Source organism: Acanthopagrus latus, chromosome 2 (genome assembly GCF_904848185.1).
Source record: "Acanthopagrus latus isolate v.2019 chromosome 2, fAcaLat1.1, whole genome shotgun sequence".
Classification (NCBI taxonomy): Eukaryota; Metazoa; Chordata; class Actinopteri; order Spariformes; family Sparidae; genus Acanthopagrus; species Acanthopagrus latus.
In genome coordinates, this window is record NC_051040.1 from 6,696,773 (window position 1) to 6,723,416 (window position 26,644).

The following is a 26,644-nucleotide window of genomic DNA, read 5'->3' on the forward strand; positions in this document are numbered from 1 at the left end:
TTTCAATTGAGTATGTGTTAAAAAAGATTAGCAAATTATCACATTTTGTTGTCAGGACAGTGAGTCTTTTTCTCTCAGCTTGTCAGCTTGAAAAAGTAAACTATCCATGGAAAGAAACATCTTTGAGCTCACTTTCCATGACTTTTTACAGTATATTTTCATCTTCCTCTCTACACAGCGGGATGCCACCGTTCACACCAGCTCGCTCAGAACTGCGAGACAGGCTGATTTAATGGCCAAACACAATGTAAATTCTGAAGTGCATCCCAGATCGGTGAAACAGGAGACTGTGGACTATTCAAGGGTAAGTACTGAATGTAGTTCTGGCACTGACCTGGAAGAGAGCCGAGGAATCTAATCTGAAACCATCTGACCCAGGCTGCCTCACTAGAGGTAAAGCGCCTGGGTCATCCACTGCCAGGAAGGCTTTGAAGGCCACATTTCCAAATGTGCGGGCCTGGGTCTCTGGCTGGGCCTTGTCCTGGGGTGAGAAGATGGAATATTTAGGTTTGTACAGACTCAAAGCACATGGAACATCATAAGACATATACTTCTTTTGCTTACAATTATCTTGAATCTATAGAGTAGTGATGGAGCATCAGCCAGACAGCCAAACTCAAAGTTGCTGGGATTGTACTTGGGGACATATCCATCAGCTCCAGTGCACAGGAACACTTTCTCTATGTTACAGATAAAGGAGTCGCCCAGGTTCTGCACTGGATCCACCATCACTCGGCCGTAAATTGTGTCCCCTGAATGGGGAAAGGAATACAGTTTTCATCACTGCAAAACACATGTAACACAACTGCACAATGCTGAGTGAAACATTCAGCTCAAACAACTCTTTTCATCTTAGCGACAAAAGCTTTCCGCACTCTTCAAGATGTTGTTGAGAAAAACAAAACTCTTATAATTAGCTTGGCTTTGAAAAAGACATGAAAGTGGTCAAAGTTATGGGGGCCTCATTTTCCACTGGTTTCATCCTGACTGGTCAGGAAATAATGAGGAATACAATAAATAAACAGAAATATTCATCACACAGGGAACAGTTATTTTTGATATTGTTGCGTTTATTAAATACATAAACTTTTAGGGAAGTTTTATGCTTATCATTGCCTTACCCTGTGAGAATGCAGTGTCACTCTCCTGCCCGAAGCCCATGGAGCCATCTGAGAGCCAGAGCATCCGTTTAGAGAGTAAGATCATCTGTGTGTTCAGACTGAACTCAGCAGCCACAGGGTCGCTAACCTAGAAACACATGAAGACAAGCAAACAAACCATATTTAGAGACAAAGAGATGTTACTATATATGTTGATATATACTAGGTCAGAGGTGTCAACCTCAGTTTCATCCTAGGCCACATCAGCTCCTCTCTCCTACAGAAAACACTGCTCCTGTGTCTAAAATGTTTTGTCAGTAGTCCCACCTTTAATTCCTTTGACTTTGTGACATCACACTATACCACCATGTCGCACATGTCCATATTTGATGATACATAGTAGAAGTGAAGCTAACTGGGAAATGAAGACATGACAGAGCCGACTAGAGACGATTGAACAGTTCTGGCTCAGGCTTGTGTGAGCTGACCAATCAGAGCAGACTGGGTATTCAGAAGCAGGGGCCTTAAAGAGACAGAAGCTAAAAGAAACGTGTCAGACAGAGGGGGGATAAAGTGCTTCAGGACTCGACAGTATGAGGAAATAATTGTGTTTTTTGAGAATTAAAGCATGTAAACCATGTGAACCCATCTGAGTAGTAACCGAAATCAGGAGGCCTCGATTGTGACAGATGCTTGAGGTAAACAATCTTCCATGTCCATGCACCAATCAATTTATGTATAATACATGAAGAATGTCTGGTTATTTTTAGAATTGTCAGTGTAAATTTGACACATTGGAAGAAATTGCTCAACAGTGTACATTCACAGTCTTGCTCACAAAATTCATATTCTGAATATATTCTGGATTGAACAGTTGGTTGGTGGTTAGATGTTAACATCATCATCAAGATGCAGCTAAATGGTCTAAAAAGGGGATGTGGATGAGAGATCCGTCCCTGTCAGGGTAAGAGAGAAGAGTTGCACTTTTATGAGTACTCGATTAGATGTAACCCAGGAGGGAGTTTCCTCTGAGATTTGTCAAGGAATTAGAGGCAACAAAATAACTGACTGAACAGGAGCCAAGCCGTGTGGCTGACAGGAACAAATGAATGACGGAGGAGGGGTGAATGAATGAAAAATGTGTTTTCCTCATTTAACTTTCATAAAGAGTCATATTAACATATTTTACATAGTTTGTAGAGTCCAAGTAATAACTGTTAAATTCATGATTTCCATCAGTGCAACTGAAATAATGTATGTTTCAACTGAGATAACAGAGCCTTGTGTGTGTTTTCAAAATCACATTGTTAGTGATCCTAATTTGCTGACTACATTTCTCTGCAAGGACCATTAGGCGTTAACATTTTCCTGATTTGACAAGATGAGTTCACCTGCTGAAAGCGGATGTCTATGTCAAAGGTGAGAGGCTCTCTGGGATTGCAGACAGCAGGGATGGTGTACTCCAGGCTGGGAGGGGATGTACACGGGAGCAGTTTCACTGTGTATGTGCCAGAGTAGTCACGCACCTGAGAGGGGAGAGTATATTCAGAAAGGATTAACATAAGTGAAACAATTAATATGCTGCATGGGAAAAAAACAAAGGTTCACTCACAGCAAAGTCAGAGACAAATGTCCACTGCTGGATGGGCTGGTTGTAGGTCGGCTCATTCCTCACAAGACTGAGGTTAAAGGTCAAACCAGGGTGGTCCGGACACATGACCATGGAGGTAAGTGGTGAAGCTGAGGGGAAAATACATCAATCATCATATAATCAGTATGCTCAGTTGCAAATTAAAATACTTAAAAAACATAATATACATAATTGATCAATGGACCATCAATTTTAACCAAAGATGAACATGCTATAAAAAGAGAATGTATACTTTTTAAATTAATTATATTTTAAAGCTTGAAAGGGTAGAACAGAAAAATAAACAACAACAATAAAAAAAATATCAATTTCTACTTCGATGGGAAACATTATGACATACTCTCAATCAGCATCATATATCACATCCAATTTAGACTGTTAACCACTCATCACTTCTGTATGACATACTGTACCTGGATGTGTAAACACAAACAGGCCTCTGAATCGAGCCTCAGTGCGGAAGTTGACTACCAGTTTTCCATGGCCATTTATACGCATGCTGGTTGGGTACAGGGCACCTGTAAAGACAGTCCCAGACAGCTTTAATTTTGGCTAATTCATTTACAATAAATCATTTAGGGAAGATGACACATTTTAGATCATTATTCTTTTGATCATTCTTATTTTGGTAATTGTCGTTCAAGTCTCACCTTGTAATTCGGCCTCTGGTGGGCTACCGATACCATCCCTCCATAAGATGGCAGTGTCGTACACAAATGTAAGCCGCAGCTCTGACTGCAAGTCAAAGTGCTGCCATCCTCCTGCTCCCACTGGAGAGTGGAAAACATATGATACATGGAGCGGGACTCGTAGTGTCACATAGGACTGGACCAGGTTCAGCACCTGCAGTGAAAACCAACATGTTGTGTCAAAGCAAAAGCAAAAATCTTCGCAGATTTACCTTAACCTCGATTTAGAGAAATAAAGAACAATGTTTAATACCTTGAAACAACATTCTATCACTGTGGCTTTCAAAGAGAGTGCTTCATCGAGATCATTTATAAGGGAACTTTATAGTATTCATGAAATACAGAAGCGATGCAATTTTTAATTTTCTTAAACAAATCAATTTAAAACATTCAGATTTCACATGTGTCCAAATCTAGCCAAGATGTATTGCTCTTTTTAGTTCACATCATGAAACACTAAAACACAGAATGCACTATATTTACATTCGTTGGAGTGATCGAATTGCTCATTGTCTCGAAGAGCTGTTCTAAAATGGTCAAAGAATTCCAAGTGGTGAAAGTCCTGAGAGGGAGTACTCTCTGGTATCTGCACTTTCCACTGACCTGTGAGAGTTACCTGCCTGCACTGGTCCTGTGTTCATGTGGAGACGTGCCTACGCCTCTGGGTGCTGAGAGCTCAGGCAAATGATTTGCAGAATGGCCTCCTGACACAACCTGCTGGGCTTTAATAGATTCCTGTGGTCGTGTTAAGCCGGGCACTAAGCCCTACACTGTGACATGACACTGGCCCCGGCCTGCACAGAGCCTGCCTGCCCACTTAGAGGAGCACTGGGGTCACAGGGCACCCACAAACAAAGGCACTTTCTTTTCCATTGATCCAGCCTCACAGATCCTGAAACTGAACCGGTGACGCATCACTCTATGAATCTACATATCGTCTTTTGCTCTGTTCACTTCAGTAACCATAGCAACCAAATCTCCATACAGAGCTGTACAAGAGCCGAATGTATACCATTCTCACCTTTGATGGAAAGACAAGGGACGAGAATAGAGTTTTTATTGTTGGATGTGTGTTCTTCAGGCTTTGAGATCAAAATCCTTCAGTCCTTTTGGTGACTTTCTATTTCTTTGAAAAGCAAAGACATAAATCGCCATTTGCTCCAAAGTATGTGCACTGTCTATTTCTGCTATTGCTACTGGCCAAGGTGAAGTTTATATTACCTGCAGCAGCTTGCCTTCCTGTCGAGACATGTTTATTACTGCCACATTCACATTTAAATCATGTGGCTGCAGGCAACAAAGTTCTACTTGTTGAGAAAAGGATGTTATCACCTGGGTGATGCCTTTGTTATTAAATGAACCCGAAGCCATGTAAAATGAGAAACTCCCATTACAATAAGAAAATAATATACACTCTTCCATACCTACCGAGCCAAAATATATTTGCGAGTGCCGTAGGCTTTAATTAATAACAGAGAGAGAGTGGTGGAGGTTTTCACCATGATGTGCCCTGTGCACTCTTCCAGCTTGCCTTTATCAACACTATCCCTTAATTAACTGCAAGTCAACTAAGAGTAGCTTTCCAAGGTGAAAGCAAATGTCTAAGGCTGTGAGGCATAAGAAGGCTTCCAGATCTCTTCCTTTCAGCCCCACATTTAACAGCTGCCACTGATGCAAACAGCATATTGTGCAAAATGTGTAACAGAAGAATAGAGTTGTTTTCATGAGGGCTGCTGTTACCAACTTGCCACTTTGACAAGTCAAATTACTGGTCTGGCCAGGAATTGAAGGAAGCAGGGTGCTGGGTTAGTCATTACCACAGAGGTTAACATGGGTCTCCAGACAATAATGGATGACTATTCTACAGACTAGTATTTACTTTAGGATCTTTAAAGGAAAACCAAGTAGGCAAGCAAAGTTTTAATATGCCTGTAAATGATTAATGAGGATTGAAAATCCAGGAGCATTTTGAAATGAAAGTGAGCGAGACTTGTTATAGGACACAACAGACCAGTAACTGCTGAGTCCACATTCCTATCCTCATGGGGGTCTGCTGCTTTATTGAACGGACTCCTTGCACTTCATGTCTAGCAATGACAAAAGGGGTCAGAGGTGAACTGAACGTCAAAGGTGGGGCTGATTACCTGTCCATCAGTCCCGATGGTGCCTCCACAGTCACTGAGCAACTCAGACATGTCATAGTAGCTGGTGAATTCCCACAAACAAGCCTCCAAGTTGAGGTTCCTGTAGAATCGCAGTGTGCTGGATCCCCTGAGGGAAGTGCTGTACTGGTAAGGGGCCGTCTCGCCGATCACCTCTGGATTTTTGGTGGCTTCGGTGAGGAAGCTGTGGCGAGTCTTGACCTCAGTGTAGTCCAACAAATTGGAGCAACGATGGTTGCCAACACGTGTACCATCAGGGCTCAGCGTGAGTTCGAAGTTGGACAGGTCCCGGGTGGACACGACAGGCAACATACCTGAGGAAGATTACACACAAAGAAGTCAGATAGTGCAGACATTAATATTAAATTAACAAATATGGAAAAGTAACTTAAGTAGTTTCTTTTTAAAAGATTATGGTTGATAAGTGACACATGGAACCAAGATGTCCAAGACCTTCTCAGCTTGAGAGGGGTTTAAAACCAACAACCTGCAAGTGATATTATAAGTGATAAAAAATATTCTATTTTGTTATTATTTCAGGATGAATTCACTAAAAATACACATATAAGACATCAAATTTATATGGACAATAACAAATAACATGCCTGTGATGGCCCTGAGCTTTAGTTCCGTTATATCCTGACTTATCCTCATCAGATTTACACCTTTACACCTCGTCTTTGTCTTTTGCCCCCCTTTTTAGTTTATCCCACTAGTTTCACCTGTCCTTAATGTTGTTGGTTTGTCTGTGTATTCTTTGTCAGTTCCTTAGTCTGGTGTTTTTCCCAGTGTTTGGATTTCTCCCCACGTTCCATCTTCCACTAATTTCTGTGGAAATGTTTTGTTATCTGAAGGAAATGTCAGGGACAATCAAATTTCTAAAAAAAAAAAAGCCTGTCAGCACTATTGAGTGGCAGTGAAAGTACATTTAGTCAGTCTTTTCTTAAATCAAGAACCACAGGCCATTGGAAATATGTTGAAAAACATGAAACAAATTTCTCTTGTGTCTATCAGATTGCCTTTTGTAAAAGAAACCCAGTAGATGAACGTAACTTCCTCTAAAACATTCAGTCTCCTCTTACCATCAATGTGAGGCATGGTGACAGTTAGTTTGATGAGGTTGGGGTGCTCCGTGTCTTCTGTTCCAGTGTACCTCAGCTTTGCAGAGAAGGGCTCGGCCCCCACAGTGCCTGCGACACGAGGCTGGCACATTCCTGCAACGGTGCCGTACACAAACAAACATCAAACGTTTTGTTTTCCTGAAAAATTCCTCCACAGAAAATTCTTTTATGTTTCAGCTTTCTGTCACAGCAAGGACAGCAAGTACTGCAGCAGGAGAGCAAAATGCAGCCAGCATCTGTTTATCGTGCTGAAGCTTTTCCATGAGAGAGACCAAACATTTCATGCAAGAGAATGAGTTGCACTCACCCTCCTCCATGCTGATGGACACGATGGGGCTACTGAGCTCCAGGCCTTCATCCCCATTCATGTTCACGCCCCTCGCTGCACACTGGACCCTGGAACCAGCTTGGAAGTAGACTGAGTCCAATGTGATGACTTTGGAGGAGGTGAAGAAGGTATCGAAGTCAACCTCTCTCAAAGGACTGGTGACACCATCAGGGCCGGTGGGGGCACTAACAAGCCAACGATAACGAGTCAGGGTGTTGTTGATGTTCTCGCTTACACAGATGGAGCCTGTTTTGTCATAATCTGGGTACTTTGGGTTACAAGCCTGGAAGAGAGAAAAAAAAAGATGCTTGTGAGAGAAACGAACCTAAGAATCGCTGTAGCCGTCAAAGTCAGTTCTGCACACTCTTGACGAGCCCTCCAGGTAGCTGATAATTAAGTTGATAATTAAGTGTGTGTACATCTGCTAAACTACCTAGCTAATAGTATTTACGTGTTTTCACTGTCAAAATGTCTCGATAAATGAATCATTAGCAGAGTAAACGATAAGTAAAGGAAGTGTTTATTGGACTATAACTTTGGACATACAGTGACACAAATGACAGGGTATCCGGCCACAGGGAGAGCGTCTCTGTTCCTGTCGATGTCATCGTAATGCAACAGCGAAACCACTCTGGGCACCGAGGGGAATGTGACATCCGCCATGCTGTTGGTCTCCTCAATATAGATTATGGCTTTGCTCATCTGTTGATTGACAAGCAAGGGCAATTAAGACGCTGTTAACAGAGAGAACATTGCTACTGCCTTCTGACGTGATGGATAGCCAGGTAGTTACACACTTGACAGTTAAATTATATGCTAATTTGGCTTAATTTTCACCTTTGTCTCTGCCACCATGTTCTCATCAGGCTTCAGGTGCACAGTGAACGCCTCCCTCATTTCTCTCACACCGTCATACAAAACCTCCACCTCCACATAGTGCTCCTTGTCACCCTCTTTGAACACAATTTCTGCCAAGAAAGATTAGAATGAGAAATGTTTTAGTAGCAAATCTAAAACAAATGCTGCCCTGATTTAGAAAAAAAAGAAAAACTGATCTACCTTCGGATATAGGATGGTAGTCCTCCCCAGATGTAGCAGATCCATCTTTGGTATGAACTCGGACAACAGAGACCTTGGAAGTGTCTCCGACACGTAACACTGGGATCTTCACCACAGCCACTTGGCCACTTTCCTTTGGCTCATTCACACTGAATTTGGTCTCTCCAAACCTAATAATTGCCTCTAAGAAAGCGTAGCATTTCAGTTTCAGTCACAAACATTACAGCATGCCACAAATTAAAGCCCCTGTATGCTCAACTTTCTGAATTTGTTGGCACAGTTGTAATATCATAAAGGATGCAATGGTGGATCTGGGGAAATCAAGATAAATGGGCTGACACACAGACTGAACAAATTGTCTCAATTTTTCTGCAAACAAATATTAAAAGGTGCTATAATCATAAAAAAAAAGGTCTGTATACGGTGGCAATTAGCAAAATATATTGTAAGGAACAGCGTGTGAGAAGAAAACAAAGCACTCTTACTGTCTGCATCATCTTTTATCTTGATGAGTGTTTCATTCTGTCCTCCAATAGATGCTCCAAATGGAGATTCACTCTTGGGGCTTCCCAACACCAGACGGAGCTCTTCCTCTTCTTCATGTTCTGTGTCATCAACTAGTATCAGTACACAAGGCTTTTCTATCTCTCCTAAACAAAAGAGAAAGGGGAAATGAATTTAAGCAACTCAAAATCCTTGCATGAATTTTAATCAGTAAAGAAAACCAGGAAACGAGGAAGTGGGTACCTGGTAAGAAGGTGATGATGGAAGCATCTGTATTTGGCCTCTCTTCAAAGTCCATCATGACCTGGGCTGTCCCCTGTCTGCTGTAACAGCGTACTGTGGACTTGTAGCTGATATCACCACTACGGTAAACAGTGACTAAGATCTGTCCTGAGTTCTCATTGCCCACATACACAGACTCGCGAAACTGCATCTTTGGCACTAGAGGAACAATAATTACATCAGAAAAACACAGAAAAATACAGTGGATAAATCCTTGAGTGTCCCCTTTGGAATGAATTTTGATTACTCACAGTCTGAAACAGAGTCATTGATGAGGATGGTAGCCTTGCTCGGCTCCCCGAGAATCCCATTCATAGGCATCCGCAGTACCAGTTCAAACTTCTCTGGCCCCTCCAGCACCGGCTGGCCCAGGTCATCCAGGATGATCACACGAAACGTCTGCATGGTGACCCCCGGTGCAAAGTCCAGATTCCGGCTGATCCCGACGTAATCCACACCAGCTGCTCCACAACACATTATAGGTCAGACATATTTTAAAGAACGGACTACTTATGGGCAGTAGTGGATGTAGCACAAATGGACTACAGTACTTGATCATATTTCAACAGCAGTTCTCATGTTACTTCATAATTCATTTGCAAATGTCAGGCAGCAAGAAAGATGAAAGGATATGCACTGTGTGCTGACAATGTGACGTTTTCTATCTTGTGGTCGATAGCGATGATCAGTTGGAATTTGTTGCGTGAATAAATGAGAGCTGTAAGAAACTGGATATCTCCCCGAGCGCAAACAGGTTATTCATTTGCCATTCTTTGAAGCATCTGGATATTGAGAGCTCACCCTTTGCCCGTAGGCTTTTCTCATGTACTTATGACCCAGTTATTGTGCGTAAGTGTGGGCTTGCATTTCTACCGTGCTGCATATGATTAGATGCTAGTTATTTTTACCATTATAACGCAGGCAAGAGCAGAGATGTTAAGAATCTGCACAAGCGGGAGAAGACTGCCTGAGGGCAGGAGATAATAGAGGCTGTAGGGAAGGCTGGAGGAGATGGTAACCAGTCTTAGAGTACAAAGCGCTTACCAGTGTGCAGAACAATCGCTATGCATTCCTAAAGCTATGTCCTCACTCAAACCACCATTATCCTCACAACACAGTGTATATCCGATTCCTACAAAGCCAGGGCCCAACAGACGAGCCCTGACTTCGCCCCCGACCTGAAATGATGTTTACATTCCCCAGGTCAGCCACCCAACATATTCACTGTTAACCTCTCCTTGGACTCCTGAGCTCAGGTAAACAAAAAGTGACAGGGTGATGACTTGAGTCTATTGTTTTCTGTGGTTTATGTTTCTCTAAGCACTAAATAGCTAAAGCTGTCAGAAAAAGGCGCCTGGCAGGTACACATACCCTCAGCTGAGACAGGATCTGTCTTTCTGGAGCGCACTGTGACGGTTCCTCCTTTGGAAAGGTCAGTCCCTGTCCTCCACACCTGCACCTCCACGAAGCCATCGCTCTCATCCACGTGGTAGCCTGTGTTGCCGAAGTAGAAGATGGGAGCTGGGAAGAACAACAAAGGAAAAAGGGAAGGAGATGAGGAAAAGCGTGCAGGAGGATGTAATCCATAATCATCTTGTTTCACAACAGGATACCTAGATGTCTGTTGTAATTGCGGAGTTGAATCTGTAATAGCTAGAATGCTCTGTAAGATTACCGCTGATTACAGGAGAAATTGAGGGAATGTTTCCATCGAAAACACCAGCAGGTAGTCAACACTGTAATTGCAGCCCTTTACACAACACTTTCTAGCTTCCTGTAATGATGTTCGGAGGAGGGGGGGATTTTACATCTGCAACATGTATTAAAAGACAAAAAGCTACCTGAAGGCAGGAGTGAATTTCCTGGTTTTGTTGTTGATGGGTCTGGTGTTGGAGTTGACTTTGATAGTGACAGGTCTGAGAAGCAGACAGGAGGCCTGACAGGAGGTCTGGGGGATGTAAAGCTCCATGTGCCAGCCCAGGCCTGCCTGACTGCAATTAGTGTTTCTACGAGCTGAGATTCCACTGCAGCCAAACTCACCCACTATTATTCTATTTAACCCTTTCAGATCCTTTCTGTTTTCTCTCAGTGACGTACAACATGTCATTTCTTGAGAAACAATGCCTTAAGGGCTTGGACCTCTGTATACCCACTCTTTGGTTGGTGCAGTCAGCGACTGTCATACCGAGAGAACAGCCATCACAAACAGACTATTTATGGACTTAAACTGCAGGCAGACAGTCATATTCCTTTAGAGCAATACAGAAATAACCCAAGCAGCCAAAAGCAAAAGCAAAAAAGCAATTTTTACTTACACAATGCACATAGTCTAATAATTGATCTAATACATCATTGTTAGCTTGACTAATGGGAACAAGCCACTACTGAGTGGTGAAAACTGTGTGCTTTTGAGAGCAACTGTGACCAAATAATGAATAAATTAAATGAATGGCAATGGCCATGGGCAGAGTTGTGGTTTCCATGACAATGGAAGTCTGCACCTACAAAACGGTACTCATCACACAGTACCAGGCAAAAAAGAGATTGGGGATGTGCAAGCGGGTGATGAATGCAAAAAATAAAAGCAAAAAAAAAAAAAAATCCATACTGTTGTAACTGCATGATTATGTTATCTAATGAAACAAAATACAAGAGCAAGGAAAAAAGAGATTAACTGTCAGTCAACAGTGCTGCCAGGCACAATTACCGATCGGGAAAAAGAACCTGTTTATTATTTTGCGCTGTATCATTATTCTTTCACGTAATCTGAGTCTTAGAAGAAATTGCATTGCATTCTGAAGCAGTCTGCTTTGGCAGTAACAGCACTATAGTGACAAGATAAGACAAGTTCTGAAAGGGAAATCATCTTTTTCGGCAAAGCCTTGGGGTTTGTGGTTCTCAGAGGAGCCATCTCTGCAGCTGAAATAATATTTCTCCTAAGAGCAGGCAAAGGACAGAAAACTTTTATGCTTTAATCTGTCCTGAGAGCACAGCCGGGACAATGAGTGCTGCATCAAGAGGCTCGCAGCTGCCAGAATTTCTCCCCACAGAGAACCCAAACAAAGGTGGTTTTGGCTGTCTGTAGCGGCTCCCCATCAGGAGGAGTAATCAGATCTACTAGCCTGAGGTTGGCAGCCAGGAACTTGGGCCCTGTTGTACTAGTCCAGTAATCAGATAAGGTTTGTGAAGCAGACAACCTGCGAGCTTCAAAGAGCTACGGCCCATTAACTGAAAGGTAAACCACTGGCTCCTGGACTCCATCCGCCGAAGCAGCAGCAGCCTCCTACACCACGCAGCACATCTTAGGTTACCTGGATGCAAGTGGCGATGATCCACATTTAGATCCACTTATCATCTAAAATTATGTAAGGTGCGTCAACCTTCATTTATCCAAAAAACATATAACAATTTACAGACTTGTTGTATGATTGCGTGATTTTTCTATGACTACTGTTGTTTGTACAAACTCAACAAACAATGGAAATAACCTCAAAACTGTATTCAAATATAGTACTTGATTACAAGTAGTTAGTAGCAACAGCCACCTACATAGGTGATTATTACAATTTACATACAAAGCCAAACAAAGGGAATAACATCCCTGTTGCATATGTGTGAACATAAAGTAAAATAACAGGCACAGGAAGAGATACAGGCATCCCTAAGGGGGCTGTTACACTCCCACTGACTGCCTGATTTCACTTGAACTTTGTATGACATTCCCGCAGCGCTAAGTGGCTTCTCTAATGGTGAGATTCAATTGAGCCCTGGCAAATGTTCCTCTGCCCACTGTGTTCTCAACAAATCTCTCTCCAGCAGCAAAAGCATACAAAAGCAGCTCCATATTCAATACAAAATAATCTGCAACTTTAAACACTGACTGTGAGAAACACTTGAATGTTCAAAGAAGGCCCTGGATTCAGTGTCTGATGACTGTTGATTAAAGTCAGCAGCTCTCCGCTTAAGTACTTTGGACATCTGTTTGTATCAGAATGAACGAGAATCCAGGTGAGGCATAATGACAGGGTTCGCGGGTTCCCCCTCGATTCATCCCCATCCAGGATATAATGCACACGCATGGGATCCGCCCATCTTTAAAACAGCTCATAATCATACCTTCAGAACCAGAGAGAAATTTACGGGCAACTGACGCGAGTCTATAAATACACGAGTCAAGTCCTGCCGTACAAGCATTCTCTTGTCTCGCAGACCCAACCACCAAAACATTTTCCCGGATGCAGAGTCAATATCAAACAGCAATTACCTCTGCAAGAAAGGACAAGTTTCTCCAAACCCATCAGAGCCAAAAGGCCTGAGTGGAAACTGTAAGGATGTGGCCGTTTACGTGCAGATGGTCTGCCACTGGGAAAATTGCAAGTATTCTGAGGATAGCAGCTGTCCATGCCTGCTACTGTAGAATACCTGGCCAGCTTGTAAACTTTACAGTCTAACATGCCACGTTGACAGAAGATTGACTTTTATCTAGAAAGAAGGGAAAACATAATTCATGTTCCTAGTATAAAAAAGTTGTTGAAAACTGTTGAAAAAAAACTAAACTAAAAAAAAAAAATATTTTTTTTTAGCAGCAGCTCCATAGTGTGTCTATTTGTGCATTCACTGCTGGTGTGTTGAGATGAGACAATGTGTGAAAGGCTATTAGGCTGTGTTTAGACCTCTTTTGTTGATCATATAAAACAAGAATCAGCTCTAATCTTTTTCACACATGCACACATTTCCAGCTAATTACCACAGTCCCTTTTATGTTTTCATTGACCTTGGTAATTTGTACCTCTTCCTGTTAACCATGTGCTGCTTTGTGCTGTCACTAAGTCCTGTTGTTCTATCCTTGCTTGTTATTCAGATTTACTCGCTTCTGTTTATCTTTCTAATTAATTCCTCCTCCTACTGTTTGTTTTCCAGGTAGATTTTCTTTTAGTTATTCTACCGTTTGTGACATTATCCACTTCTTGATTGCAGTGCCTCCTCTGATAGCTGGATTAACCTAGCATAGGTTATTATAGGTTAAGACAGAGATTCACAATAACATAGTCTTGTTTGGGACATTGGCTGATTATTTGCACCTGAGTTTCCAAAGTTTTGTCAGTTTGACTGTTAACACGAAGGGGTTCAGACTTCACACTATCTTTCCCAGATTCCTCTCTGCCGAAAACACAACCTGAACAATCAGCAGGGATCAAAAGTGTAGCAAGCAGACAATGGTCCCTCCCCACCTTTGCACTCGTGTAGACTGACAATGTGTTTGTTGAAGAGTCTGGACCACATGCATGGATCACTGTGACTGTGAGTGAGTGCAACTTGAACAAACACAACTCCAGCACTCAGATAACTGATGTGGGCAAAATTATCTCAGCTAATATTAAATTACTGCTGGAAAATTAGCACAATTTAATTTGGCAATATTGGATTTATAGGGTGGTCTAGAGACCACCCAGCGGGATTTTGTTGAGTTTTGGTTACACTTTCTGTCTGAGCTCAGTTGCCAACAAAGTTCCCTCTGAGGCAGAAACGTTAACTCTGGTGCCATGCAACAGTCTGGATTATAGACAAAACTGATTTGAATTACTCCCTCTCTGAAATTAAAGGTGTTCTAATTAGTCAAATTATTGTTTGGGTTGGAGAGAAAACAAGCCTTATTTTCCATGGCACAGGTCTGCAAAACTGGTTATTAGCCCAGTAAACTCTTACTCATTTAGTTATAAAAGCTACAAACACTCTCAGTTTAAATTCCCATAAATTGTCAGATTAACATCAGAGCCTTGGCAGACAATATGAGTGCCAGCTCCGATAGTGCATGTGTGGTTTCTTGCTCATGTTTGTTCCTTCATAGGTGGCCGAGAGTGTGCATGAGCCTGCACAGAGCAGGGAGTGCATTCTTCGGTGCCCTGTGGCTTCTAATTTCATCACATTGTGCTACTCTGGTTTGCTGAAATGAAGACATATTGGTGACATCCATTTTTTTGCTGATATCACTAGTTTCTGTTTCCAAGAACTACTTGAGTCCACAGCTCAGTGGAGGTGCTTAAAGCCCAGCATGGGGAGCCCCAGCATAGAACTCTCACAAGCAGGGACAGGTGTTCGGCCATGCACCGACTCCTTCCTCCTCTGTACAACACCCACTGGACGAGGGCTGCTATAAGAGGAATGACAAAGAGGAATGTGATGCCCCCATTTGCCTCCCTTTCGTATATACTGGAGTTAGGAAAGAAATTATGGGCTGGAGTGTAATACCAAGCAAGAATAGCTGATCTACCTTTCTTCTCTTCCAAACAGGAGATTGGGCTTATTCTGCTTGCCTCGGAGCTATTTACCATTTACCGCACCATCAGTGCTCAAGCCATTTAATTATCACCTCCTTCAGGGAGATATGAAGTTCTGACACCACCTTATTTCTCTCTGCTCTTCACGTTTCATTTATTCAGTGGATGCTGGCAACCTAAACACCTCCAGCAAATCTAAATTATACTTTGGAGGTGTCGCTGCACCAACTTTACACATATTGTGTTTGCCTGTGCATGTACATGTGCAACTGCGTGTATATGTGGGTGTTCAGGCAGTCAATCTGATTTCAGGATCTGGTGTCGTTATAATAAGGCGTCAAGTTGTTGGATGATAGCTCCGGGTATTGTTTCTCTCCACATCAGACAGAAGGTCTCGACAAGAGAATCCCATTTTGAGAATAACAATAAATTTAAAGCAAGGCTAAAGTCTGGTCGTGACAATCATGCTGTATGGGCCACCCTTGTGAGTTTGGTGCTTTCTGACAAACAATATGCGGAAGGAGATTTTGATTGTCATTCAGCCGCCCTAACAAAGCCAGAGGCAAAAGAAAACATGATTGCAGATAAAGCAGGAATAAACCTGAGTACATACTGTTAGGGCTGGTTGTCAGTCTGACTCAAGTTAATCCTATAATGCAGTGAGCCTCCTTTTCTCCTGTTTCTGTGAGAAAATAGAGAGCCTCTAATGAAAGCAAAGGCATGCCAGGAAGTCTCCAATCTGTACAGTGAGAGCATTTTGCAGTATACTGTATAATGAATTGACTGTTCAAGCTCAAAAAATGTGATTACTCAAGTCATTGTTTAAAACAGAAAGCACACCGGCTCTGTGAACCAGGGGCAACAAAATACAGTTTTGCCGTCCATCAAACTAAAAGGGAGTAATGCATGAATATGAACATGCTGTTTCTTAGTAACAAGAAACTGTGAACAGGAGTGACCCATTAACCCTTTACTCATCTGAGACTATTTCCGAAGCAATATTCAAATTTTAATTTATTGTAGTACTTCCTATAATCTATGTGCTTTATTTGTTATCATCCCTGATCCTCAAACCCAATTGATCCTCACCCTAAATGTAAATGACAAGCAGCCGTATATGGCCAAGAGAGACTGTTATAGGGAGAAATGAATCAATAACTTCTCCAATCAATGAGCTCTCTGGCAGTTGTAAAGACATGCACTGTTAGTCAAAGCCATCTATAAATGCTGTGACAGTGTTTGGAAATGTTACAGCTGCACTGGTAAAACAGCAGTCTGAACGCCGTGAGGGCTGACTGTTGTGCATCCTATTAAAAACTTGTGCGTCTCAGCAGCTGTCTTGGCAGTCGGCAGTCAATACCCAGGAGCAGTGGAGGTCAAAAGGCCCTGTACTCACTCTCAGGTTACACTGGACGCTGCTGTAGACATTCCAACCACGTAAACCTCTTCCTTCCTCAAGCAGGTCAAACAAACCCTCTTGAAGTGTGTCTGCCTTGAGTCCCACGAGGGAATTAAGAGGCAGAACAACCTGTTGCACAGTCTGAAAACTGCTGCTGTTACATTAGCCTTGAAGACAAAACATCCAGGTTCACGGACAGATGATTCACATCCTTGACACTGAAAGAGACTACATTCTTAAAAGGGGAGCCAAAAAGACTGAATATTTCAGTGTTGCTGAAGGTCTGACGGTTGATTATTAGTTTCAACTGTTTTGGACAGTGTCTTCTCCCCTAAGTATTAACTAACTCGCTCAGTGCCATGCTGTGCCCAGATCTTAACTTGCAAGGCACAGGATCATGTGATCATGTGATCATGTGATATCACAAATCCATCTTGCGAGGCTACAATCTATATAAGCGCTGGTGGCCAAACACATAGTGGTTAAACCAGTCAGCAAAAAAAAAAAATCTCAGTGAAGCTAGTTTACCACAGTGAGATGCAAAAACTCCAATCATTCCCTTATTGGTCATGATTTTCTGACTATCTAAACCAAGCAATTAGATGGAATGCTGAATTGAAAATTGCATAATCACCCTGATTATCTAGTTTCAACTGTATTTGATTTGAGGAAAAAAAAGACAGTTCCGCAATCATGCTGGGTCTTTCAGCTCCAGCGTTGTCTGCCTGCAGTCACAGAGCCCTGACTTCACAGCAGTGCTTCCGGAGATCATCAAGAGTGATAGGGAACTGAGGAATGGCCGTCAGGTGTTGGGGAACAAAGAGGCGTCATGAAGATATTGGAGACTATCAGCCCTCCGGTCTGAGCCTGCAGATATGAGATAAAGGCATCGCCTCCAGGACGGAGGCTCGCACACTCAAACGCTTTATCTCCCAGACATTGTCAGACAAGCACAAACACACTCAGCAAAAATTCAAACAAAGGTACATATTTGCTGTCTGTCTGCCCACCTGCTTACCTGTATGCACTAATTTATATGGCAAAAATATTGCAATCACAAACGTTTTTCGGGAGTTATTTTCAGCTACTGTCAAATGTGCTATCGCATTACCTATATGAAATAAACAAAGGCAACTTTAGCCAAGAAACAGATTCACTCTGCTTTTTCTTCGGGCTTTCATCAAAATGGAAAATCTTTAAAAGTCGAGGGAAAAAGCACAGAAAGAACTCTCTAAATGCCACAAAGGGCTTCAATAATCAAAGCCCTTTGCTGTCTTGTCCCTGCAGAGACAACCTGACACTGTACTGCATTAACATTTCACACTTATGAACGGTGAAATGTCATCTTACCGTCTTCCATATCAGGAATGATTGTGATTCTAGCTGTGGGGAACTGTGAGCCCAGACGGCCCCCCATGGGCATGCTGAGGGTGACATTGAAACTTTCCTCATCTTCATACAGAGAGTCATCGATGATCACAACCCGGCAGGATTTCTCCACCTCTCCCTTGTCAAAGCGCAGGACGCTGTGATGGTCCTCAGGCCTGGAGATGTAATCAGAGTAGGACAGCACTGTGGTGGGGATGGTGCCTGTGGCTGAAACTGAGGGGGCAGAAAATAGAATTACAGAAAGCAAAGTTAACGATCCAAACTCTGCATCAGCACAGTGACAGTGAAATCAATATATAAATAAGATTTCATCTTACTCTGAGATTGTTTCTCGATAATCACTGTTTGCATGAATACCACCCTATGAGGTAGAGGTAGTTCTATATGTGACTAGACAATGTTTCTTAGCCTAGTTACTCACTGACGTCTGCCTATTGTACATACACATCATCATTTGAGCAAACCAACCTAAACACTTTCTCGAATTACAACAGCCCTGCTTTGACAGTTAAGAAAAACCTTCACTCTTCTGAGCTGGCATGGATCTTTATCAGGTTATTTTCTTTGCACTTCCTCTTCAATTTTTAAGGATTACAGCATGTGACAACTGAACAGCTGCCATCGAGTCAGTGACAACAGACAGAGCAGCTTGTGGGTTTCTTTTTTCTCTGGTACACTGATTAACTGTCACTTTGCACCTACATTTATGTGCAAGGATGAACAGCCCAGTCGCCCGAATAAAGAGCTGCCATTCTGTTTTTCTGCAAAACTCAGAGCTTCTAAATGTGTGTTTTATATGTATAATGTCAACATTTTAACAATACATCTCATATTACGTTCATGTCAGGTGGAGGAGGCGATGGTGGTGGTGTGACCAAGATGTTGGGATGTTTTGCTGCCATCTTTGTGTCTACAAAACAAGGTAGTTTAAGCCAAATCATGATCTCATCCGAACCTTAACCAAGTGGTTTTTGTGCCTAAACCTAACAAAACCTAAAGCACAGTGTTGTTACAACATATCATTGAAAATTAAGACATTCAAATTTGTGATACATTTTGAAGAAATGTTGATATGGCAGGCAAGAAATGTACAAATGAACTGCTGCAAAGTCAAAATGACAAAGCTGTTGCAAAAAGTCATTAGCAGTGAGTTATTATCAACATGGCAACCTTCACCATCTGCTACTTCAAAACATGCTGGCCTTAGCAGATGCCAGTTATAGTACTTCAGCCTCAATCCACTTCTAATTTCAAGACAGAGAGGTGATCAAGAGCAGTAGCTGGTATCAGGCGCGTCGTTAGACCTGGGCATTCGGGGCTATTGCCCCGGATGTTTTGGGAATAGCCCCGGATCTCTGTGCATTAAAAAATAAATAAATAAAAAAATCAAATATAACTGTATCGTGATGAAAATAGCCCCAGAGGTTTTGATATAGCTGCATATCAAACAGCCAGAAGCCACAAATGCAACATTGTCATCAGCGCAAATTACGCAGAAGCTGACCTTGCTTTCCTTATGGCATATGCCCATATAGTGGAAGAGTCAGAATAATTTGTTGCAAATTCAACATCAGTGTTATTCTTCCCCCTCTATGCATCACTGATATTACCAGAGCCCGTCTATTAGCCTACTGTTTAGTACCACTGCAGTGTTTATAGTCGTTAGTTATTATGGACGTACAGAAGTTCTTGGAAAAAGAAGTCGCAGCCAGAGCAAGAAGATGTGGAGAATGAGACATCCTCCCCCCAAACCCTCGAGGAGGAGCAGGGATAGCTTGCTTGCACATATTCAGCAGTCCCGCTGCGAATTCAACCTCTATATGGCCACCTTGACACCGTGTAGGGGGTGTAGTCTCTGTTAAATGATGATTCTTCTCTTATTCACTTAATACCCTACAAAGCCTACTGTACGCCTAATGCAGATAGACAATGAAGCAAAGAAATTGTTGATGCTATTGGTTGAAGGAATGTTCTATCTGCTCTAACAGACTATGCACACAGCACAGGTCTTATTACAGGCTACAATATAACGTAAACATTACTCAGGAGGCCTATAGTGAGGGAAAGTAAGCTTTATTTGTGATTAAAATATGATGATGAGGACCCCAATGATTGGCCTACCTTTCCATCTCAAACCACGTTGAAATTGCACCTTTAAAAGCCCAATTTTCAAAATTTCCCAGGGGAGAAATCTCCGGACCCCCGTTAAAAATAGTCACTGTTTGTTATTATTATTATTTTTGTCATTTTCCTCAGTAAAAATATATATTTTTTGCTTTCCTCTTGTGTCTCAGGGAGTGATGTCTCATCTGTGACAAGTCAGGTTTTCAGCATGAGGACAACTCACGTGGAACACCATGCAGCGACACAAACATAAAACAACAATGGAGAGAGGAGAGGGATGCGCATTTTCTAGTTGGAAATGCAGTCATTATTTTGGGTTCATGTCAGCTAAAAATGAGAATATTAAGGTTCATTGTACACTCTGTCCTGGCTGTAATTTTTTGAAAGAGTAACCAGTAATCAGATTACTTTTTCAAGGTAAAAGATGTTTTGCACTCCTAGCGATGCCCCTGGTGGGTATTAAGGTTGAGCTTGTTTCTCATTTTCACTTCAATCACCAAACCTTTCATGAATATACAGTTCACTACTTTCTTGTTTTACCTTGCTGGGTGTAGCAGATGACCATGAGCTCCTGACTGACATCTCCACTCCTGTGTACTGGGATAAGCAGCTCACCAATGTCCTCCTCTATGTTGTACACAGCTGAGGGTATGAAGACTGTCGACTCTGTATGTGAGAAAAATCAAAATTCAACACATCAGCCCATCACTTTTGAAACAGTGTGTTCATATCATCTGAGTTAAATACCTTTATGTTAAGTCTTATCTGTCTCTTGGTACGAGAAAGTAGCTCATGTGTGATCTGTTCTCCGGCAAATTGAACGTGGTAAATTAAATGCCAAGTGAACTGAACTGACTGATCAGAGATGAAGAAAAGGCAAGCGCCTCAGAACATCAAATCATATGTGACATTATTTGCATCAAAAGACTTTAAACCACAGGCGTGCAGCCTACACACCGGGACCAATGACAGCTCCCATTTACTGCTCCGCTGATGGTGCTTCAATCACGTTTAATCAAAACCCTCCATCTCCTGTTTATTCATCCGCAGGAAATATTCCAACCTAGAGTCGGCTTACACTGGTACACAGAATATCACGTAGAGACAGCTGCGGTTATTGACACGGTAAGTGAAATAGATGGATGCTATCTTTAAGCTGTTTAGAGAAACAATAAAGAATCATTTAATGAACTGAATACGATGTGTCCACTTCAATGTCTTGCATATTCAGTATCATTAAAGGAGTCTATTGTTGGTTGCCAGCCAAGTCACCAGAATGCATTTTTCAAATCCTACCAGACCGTATTAGCTGACTTTTACGGTCAATTAAGTGGAGGAGTTGGTGGTGGCGATGTTTGAGATAGCCAAAATGGCTGCTAAGAAAGACACCACTGTTCAAGGCAGTGTTTCAACGTTTGTAAGAATGAAACCACCGGATACATTTAATGAGACATGAGGATGTTTTCCAGCTCTGTTTGTGGAGAAAGAACCAAGTAAACCAAAACATGAACTTCTCTTGCCCTTAGTGAGTGTCTTTAGTTTCTTAACCTAGACAGACCATAAGCACTGTATTGTCACAAATATCATTGAAAATTGAACCTTAAGAAAAGTAAAGTTTCAACATGTCCATGGTTTGCTGAAACTGCTGCTGTTGCTGGCTTGAATAAAAAGGTTTGTTAATTATGTTTGCAAGCAGGGACATGTTAAACAAATAGTTTTTTTTTTTCAGTTTTTCTGGCAGCTCTCCAGCTCTTTGTCTCCCTCCTTCTCTGAGCTGCAATCAGGAAGGCAATGGGTTTGCAACATTTCCACAACAGAGCTCAGACAAAAAGCCTTGTATCCTTCTCAGTGAGCATCATCCACATTAACGAGGTGTTGGTAAGTCAACAGGACTTGACCTTTCGTCTCCCGTCCTGGAGACCATGCATACACTTGCGTAGGCTGATGTGGCCACTCTTCACATCTTGTTTTTTTAATGCTCAGCTGCTTGCAGCCTGAGTCATTTAAGTCTGTCTGGTGTAAAATAATTTATTTCTCACAGTTTCAGGGTGGCAGCCTCTAGGCTATTTCATTTTTCTGCTCTTAGTGAAAAAACACACACAGAAAAATACATTTTTATGAGGCTTCAAAGAGTATTCGACCTTGAGAGGCCAAAATAAAATAAAACTTTAGAAACTACAAACAGAATAATGATATGTTAATAGACATATGGCTGTGTGAAGACAAAAAAAAAAAACAAAAATAAATTTACTCGTCTTACAGAGAGATAGCTGACAGCTTTTTTTTTTTTTGATTGCCCTCTGGAGGTTGACGTTCTGTGAAACAAAGTTCCAAGTGAACATGTTAATCAACATAAACTGTTGACACCAAATTCCTACTTCTCACCCAGTGAAGCCCTATGGGAAGAGGAGAAGCATTATCAATATTTATATTATGCAGCTCTCCATCTCAGCTCCATTACAGTCAAGCTGTTATCACAAACACTGTTCATCTGTTCCCGTAGTGCTCATTTCACATTCGAGGGAGGTCAGCATATCTCCATATCCTTTCAACCTTGTTTATCTACACTTGTGGAATAAAAAATACTGCCCATACTTGCTTTAAACTCATCATGTAGCTATTTTCATAATCAAGTTGGGTTAACGATGTTATTAGTTCCCTTCCAGGTTTCAGTCTTCATTTGAATTAAGTTTGTATTTATGATATTGTGTGGTCTTATGCCATCAGGCAGATGGACAGAAGCATTTCCCCAAGACATGAATAAAGCTGGGATGAGAGCGAATGAATTACTGGACCTGAACTAAGATCTGCGCAGCTAGAAAAAGATCCACAATGAGATACTTCTAAACTAATTTGAGAAAATCAGTGCACTGGGTGACATATAGCCTACTTTAGTGGCCTGTTTGTTTCCATTTGTTTGTTGTCCCCAAAGATGCACTGCCTTATTACCGTTTCTTTGTTCATTTTTCATATAATTCACGGAGAAAGAACATGTACTGTGATAATTGTTACTAGCACTCAAAGTAACTAACTAGTTTACCATGGGAGTGCCCATCATTGAGGCTGCGCCCCCTTGTTGCCCCCTCATCTTTGTTTATTTTATGTTGGATTTCTTCTGTATGATGGTCGAACAACTTTGCAAAATGTTGAACAAGCACACATGACATCAAAAGCTCAATCATATTTCAATAGTTGGTAAATCTTCTTCTGTCAAACTCTGTCATAGCTCAAATTGTAAGCTCATAGTGTGTTTAATTAAATGCATTAACTGCAAAGCATGTATTTTCTGCTACTAGGGTGGTGTTTTCATTATTAATCATTGGTCATTACTGATGAAAATCTATCTGATGTTTAGATGTTTACTTCCTTTCTCACTCTCTGATGTATCATTTGACTTTACTTTACTTGTGAGTTAAAGCAACAGGTGACCAACTGAAATGTACTGTTGCCTTGAATAAAATTATAGATTTCTCTGGGTTTGAAGGTTGTTAGAAACTTTTAGGATAATGTATTTACACAACTCAACAAAGGTCTTTGAGACATGTTGGTCATTTTGAAATGTTTTAATGTGGAAATGTTACACAATCAATCTTTAATATCACTATAACTTACTATATACTCACTTTCAGCAAGAGAATGAAACAAAACATTTTAATTTAAATCAAATCCTGAATCTATAATAATAGTAATAATGATCATAATAACTCAAAAGTGAGTTCATTACTGACCGTCATCAGGGTCCAGGATCTCCACAGTAGCAAACTCTGGGAATTCAAGGGCGGCCATCACCGGCTCAGACAGAATGATCTGGAAGTTCTCTGACACTTCATACTCGCTGTCCGACAGGATCCGGACCTTCCAGGTGGCTGTTGTCTGGCCGGGGTTGAACTGCACCTGTTTCTGAGATTTTCCCCTGAAGTCTTTATCCTTTTTTGCAGTGACATCATTCGTGCCAATACCTTTAGAAGCACACGGAAAAAATGGTTTGTCATCATAATCAGGTAACATCTGCTAAAACTTGTTTAAACATAACCAGTAAATACTATTTTAATATATATCTTTGAATAAACAGTGTATGAGTGTTTTATGAACTATGATATATTTTTGTCATTAAAAAAATATGATTAAACTACTAGTTTTTCATCTCCTATAATACCAGGAAAATGTCACACACCAGTTGGTCTAGCCTGATAATATCTGGCCATCTTCTGGGTGCAGACTAACAACCCCAGTGTTTCAAATGGCCATGGTTGGAATAAAGCCAATTATCCCTAATGTCAGCCTGGTTGCTGCAGCAGTGGTTGAAGGCTAAATTGCATTGTCTGACCTTCAGCATGTGAACTGTTTGATGGGGGCTCACAGTCACTATAGCTGTGACACTTGCAGGAGTCCTGTTGAGCAGGGGCACGCAGCCTCACCATTGTCTTTGCTAACTGGCCACACAATTCACAGCAGGGGTCTGGCAGAAAATAGAATGAACGTGGCCACACACCAGAAAGGCAAGCCACAAATGTAAAAAACAAAAAAATACTGGATAAATGGAGCACTGTAGTAAAAAAAAAAATCTGTTTGTTGACAACTGAGGGAAGAAGAAAGAGAGGAGAGAAAGTGAAATGCCGCATCAGGACAACACAAAAGATCTTCAAAAGACCGTAGATAGAAAAATGCATGAGTTTGGGTTTTTAAGAAAATTACCATTCTGTTCTTTGATGGGAATGAAAAGTGGGCTTTGATATGCAAGTACCGACAGAAGGAAAAGGCTCCTGCACATATGTGCTGAGATAAAATGGTCAAGCTCAATGGAGCTTGAAAAATCAGCAGTCTTCAAAGAGTAGCTAGAAGAGGATGGCTAACTCTCCTGCACAATGCCGGGATTGGATGGCCGGGATCACAGCAGTCACTGTGAGACTTCGCGGCAGGTGGGCTATCTGCAGCCTCCAAACTGGTGCCACCTGCACTGTGCACATTGACCAGTGAAGCAGTAGAACACGAGTAGGCTCCTCTGATCAGTGTTCACTCAGGCAGGGCTGGAAAAAGAGAGATATCCCTAGTCTTCATGAGAAGGCACTGGCCTGGGATCAGACACCAACTCATCGCAGCTCAGAGGCAGATGGGTGGCTTGAACTGTCAGGCTGCTCTGGTGGCCTGTTTATGCTGGTTAATCAAAATGGTCTACTGCCTTTGCACTCCTGTCCTCAAAGCAGCAGAAAAAGGAAAAATTCAAAATCATTAATAGTCTTGTTTTTTTGGATGTTTTTATTTAACCGTGAATTATACCACCTTCTGGCAAGTTGACAATACAGAATCTTAGCCATTATCTTGCTGCTGCCACCATTTTTGGTGATTGCCGACACAAAGCCTCAGAACAGAGGCAGATTGATGTGGCCCCATGTGCTACAATCAGCATGTCTGAATTGTTCAAAAATGTGATCCAGCAGCGTTGGGACAGATCACCGGCAACAGAAAGTTCTATAGTGTGAATGACACAGCAATCTGAGCTGTCAGCGCCTGACTGAGGCAGGGTAATGGTTGGCAGTTCTGGACTGCTGGGCAGATTCTGCATAAAAATGCAGTATGAGCACCAGCGCCTCTTATTGTGATCAGGTTAATACTCGCATTTGTGTTGAAAGTCAGTGAAAAAAAGATGCTTTGATGTTTTTACTTAAAACGCAGCTCTGTGCAGGATACAAGGCGATAAGGTCAAGTATCTACTTGTGGCTATATGAGATTAATGACTGTAATGTAATGATGATGAAACAAGGTAAACATTGTTTAAGTGCAATACCAACAGACTGCTGAGCAGCTTTTCTCCTCTAGCTGACAGAGTCCTCACTTCATCCCCAGCACTCTGCCATATAAAGTAGTTCAAATTTTACAGTATGACTTTCTATAACATCCTAGATAAGTCGAAATCCAACCCCATGACGGACATTAAGAATGACTATTTTAACCGTATAAAATATGTAGACACAGTCACTCCTCTGATGGTCTCGTTTCTCGTTCCTTGTAGTACAAATTCCTTGTAGTTTAATTATTAAAGCCTGCCATGCCGCTGTATTGCTTTCTGAATATTTAAGTATACTCATGTTACAGCCTGAGCGTGACAGAAAAAGGGAAGGGGGTTTGACATGCGAATTACAAATACTCATTAATGTAATAGCACATTCAAAACACTTTCTGTTCAATCTTTAAGATTGAATTCTTGGCTATAAATTGTAAAACATAAACTTCCAAGGATATTTGATAAGACTGAAAAAAGAACAGAGTGGTCTATGATCAAAGAATAACTGCCTGAGGAGGTAAACATGTACTCACTTAGTGGAATGAGAAATGAAGAAACATAAAAGGTTTCACCAGATATGCATTCAGAAAAAGGAACTTTATTGCTATTTGTACTTTGAGGGCATTGTAAAGCAAAATGGTTCCGACTGCGCTCTGAAAATTTAAATTACAACTTCTTTTGTGTGCTTTCCAGCGGCAGCATGGAGAGGTAAATCATTCCCCCTCATCCATTATCAATCCCCTTCATGTTGCCTCAATCATAAGAAAACTGCTTAT

General features: G+C 41.6%; 1 protein-coding gene across 1 annotated transcript in view; it reads right to left on the reverse strand.

Moving 5' to 3' along the window:
* The window catches only part of frem2b (FRAS1 related extracellular matrix 2b), a 56,029-nt gene that overhangs the window by 2,521 nt on the left and 26,864 nt on the right, over positions 1-26,644 (reverse strand). Inside the window, exons 4-23 of the mRNA XM_037079636.1 lie at positions 23,815-24,045; positions 20,627-20,752; positions 17,924-18,175; positions 10,268-10,417; positions 9,148-9,357; positions 8,858-9,055; positions 8,596-8,760; positions 8,111-8,293; positions 7,889-8,019; positions 7,598-7,753; positions 7,031-7,334; positions 6,685-6,816; positions 5,585-5,916; positions 3,402-3,594; positions 3,165-3,269; positions 2,713-2,840; positions 2,492-2,626; positions 1,122-1,248; positions 565-752; positions 335-481 (exon numbers count right to left, since the gene is read on the reverse strand). Coding sequence (XP_036935531.1) covers positions 335-481; positions 565-752; positions 1,122-1,248; positions 2,492-2,626; positions 2,713-2,840; positions 3,165-3,269; positions 3,402-3,594; positions 5,585-5,916; positions 6,685-6,816; positions 7,031-7,334; positions 7,598-7,753; positions 7,889-8,019; positions 8,111-8,293; positions 8,596-8,760; positions 8,858-9,055; positions 9,148-9,357; positions 10,268-10,417; positions 17,924-18,175; positions 20,627-20,752; positions 23,815-24,045 — 3,593 coding nt within the window. The remainder of the gene's footprint in view (positions 1-334; positions 482-564; positions 753-1,121; positions 1,249-2,491; positions 2,627-2,712; positions 2,841-3,164; positions 3,270-3,401; positions 3,595-5,584; positions 5,917-6,684; positions 6,817-7,030; positions 7,335-7,597; positions 7,754-7,888; positions 8,020-8,110; positions 8,294-8,595; positions 8,761-8,857; positions 9,056-9,147; positions 9,358-10,267; positions 10,418-17,923; positions 18,176-20,626; positions 20,753-23,814; positions 24,046-26,644) is intronic.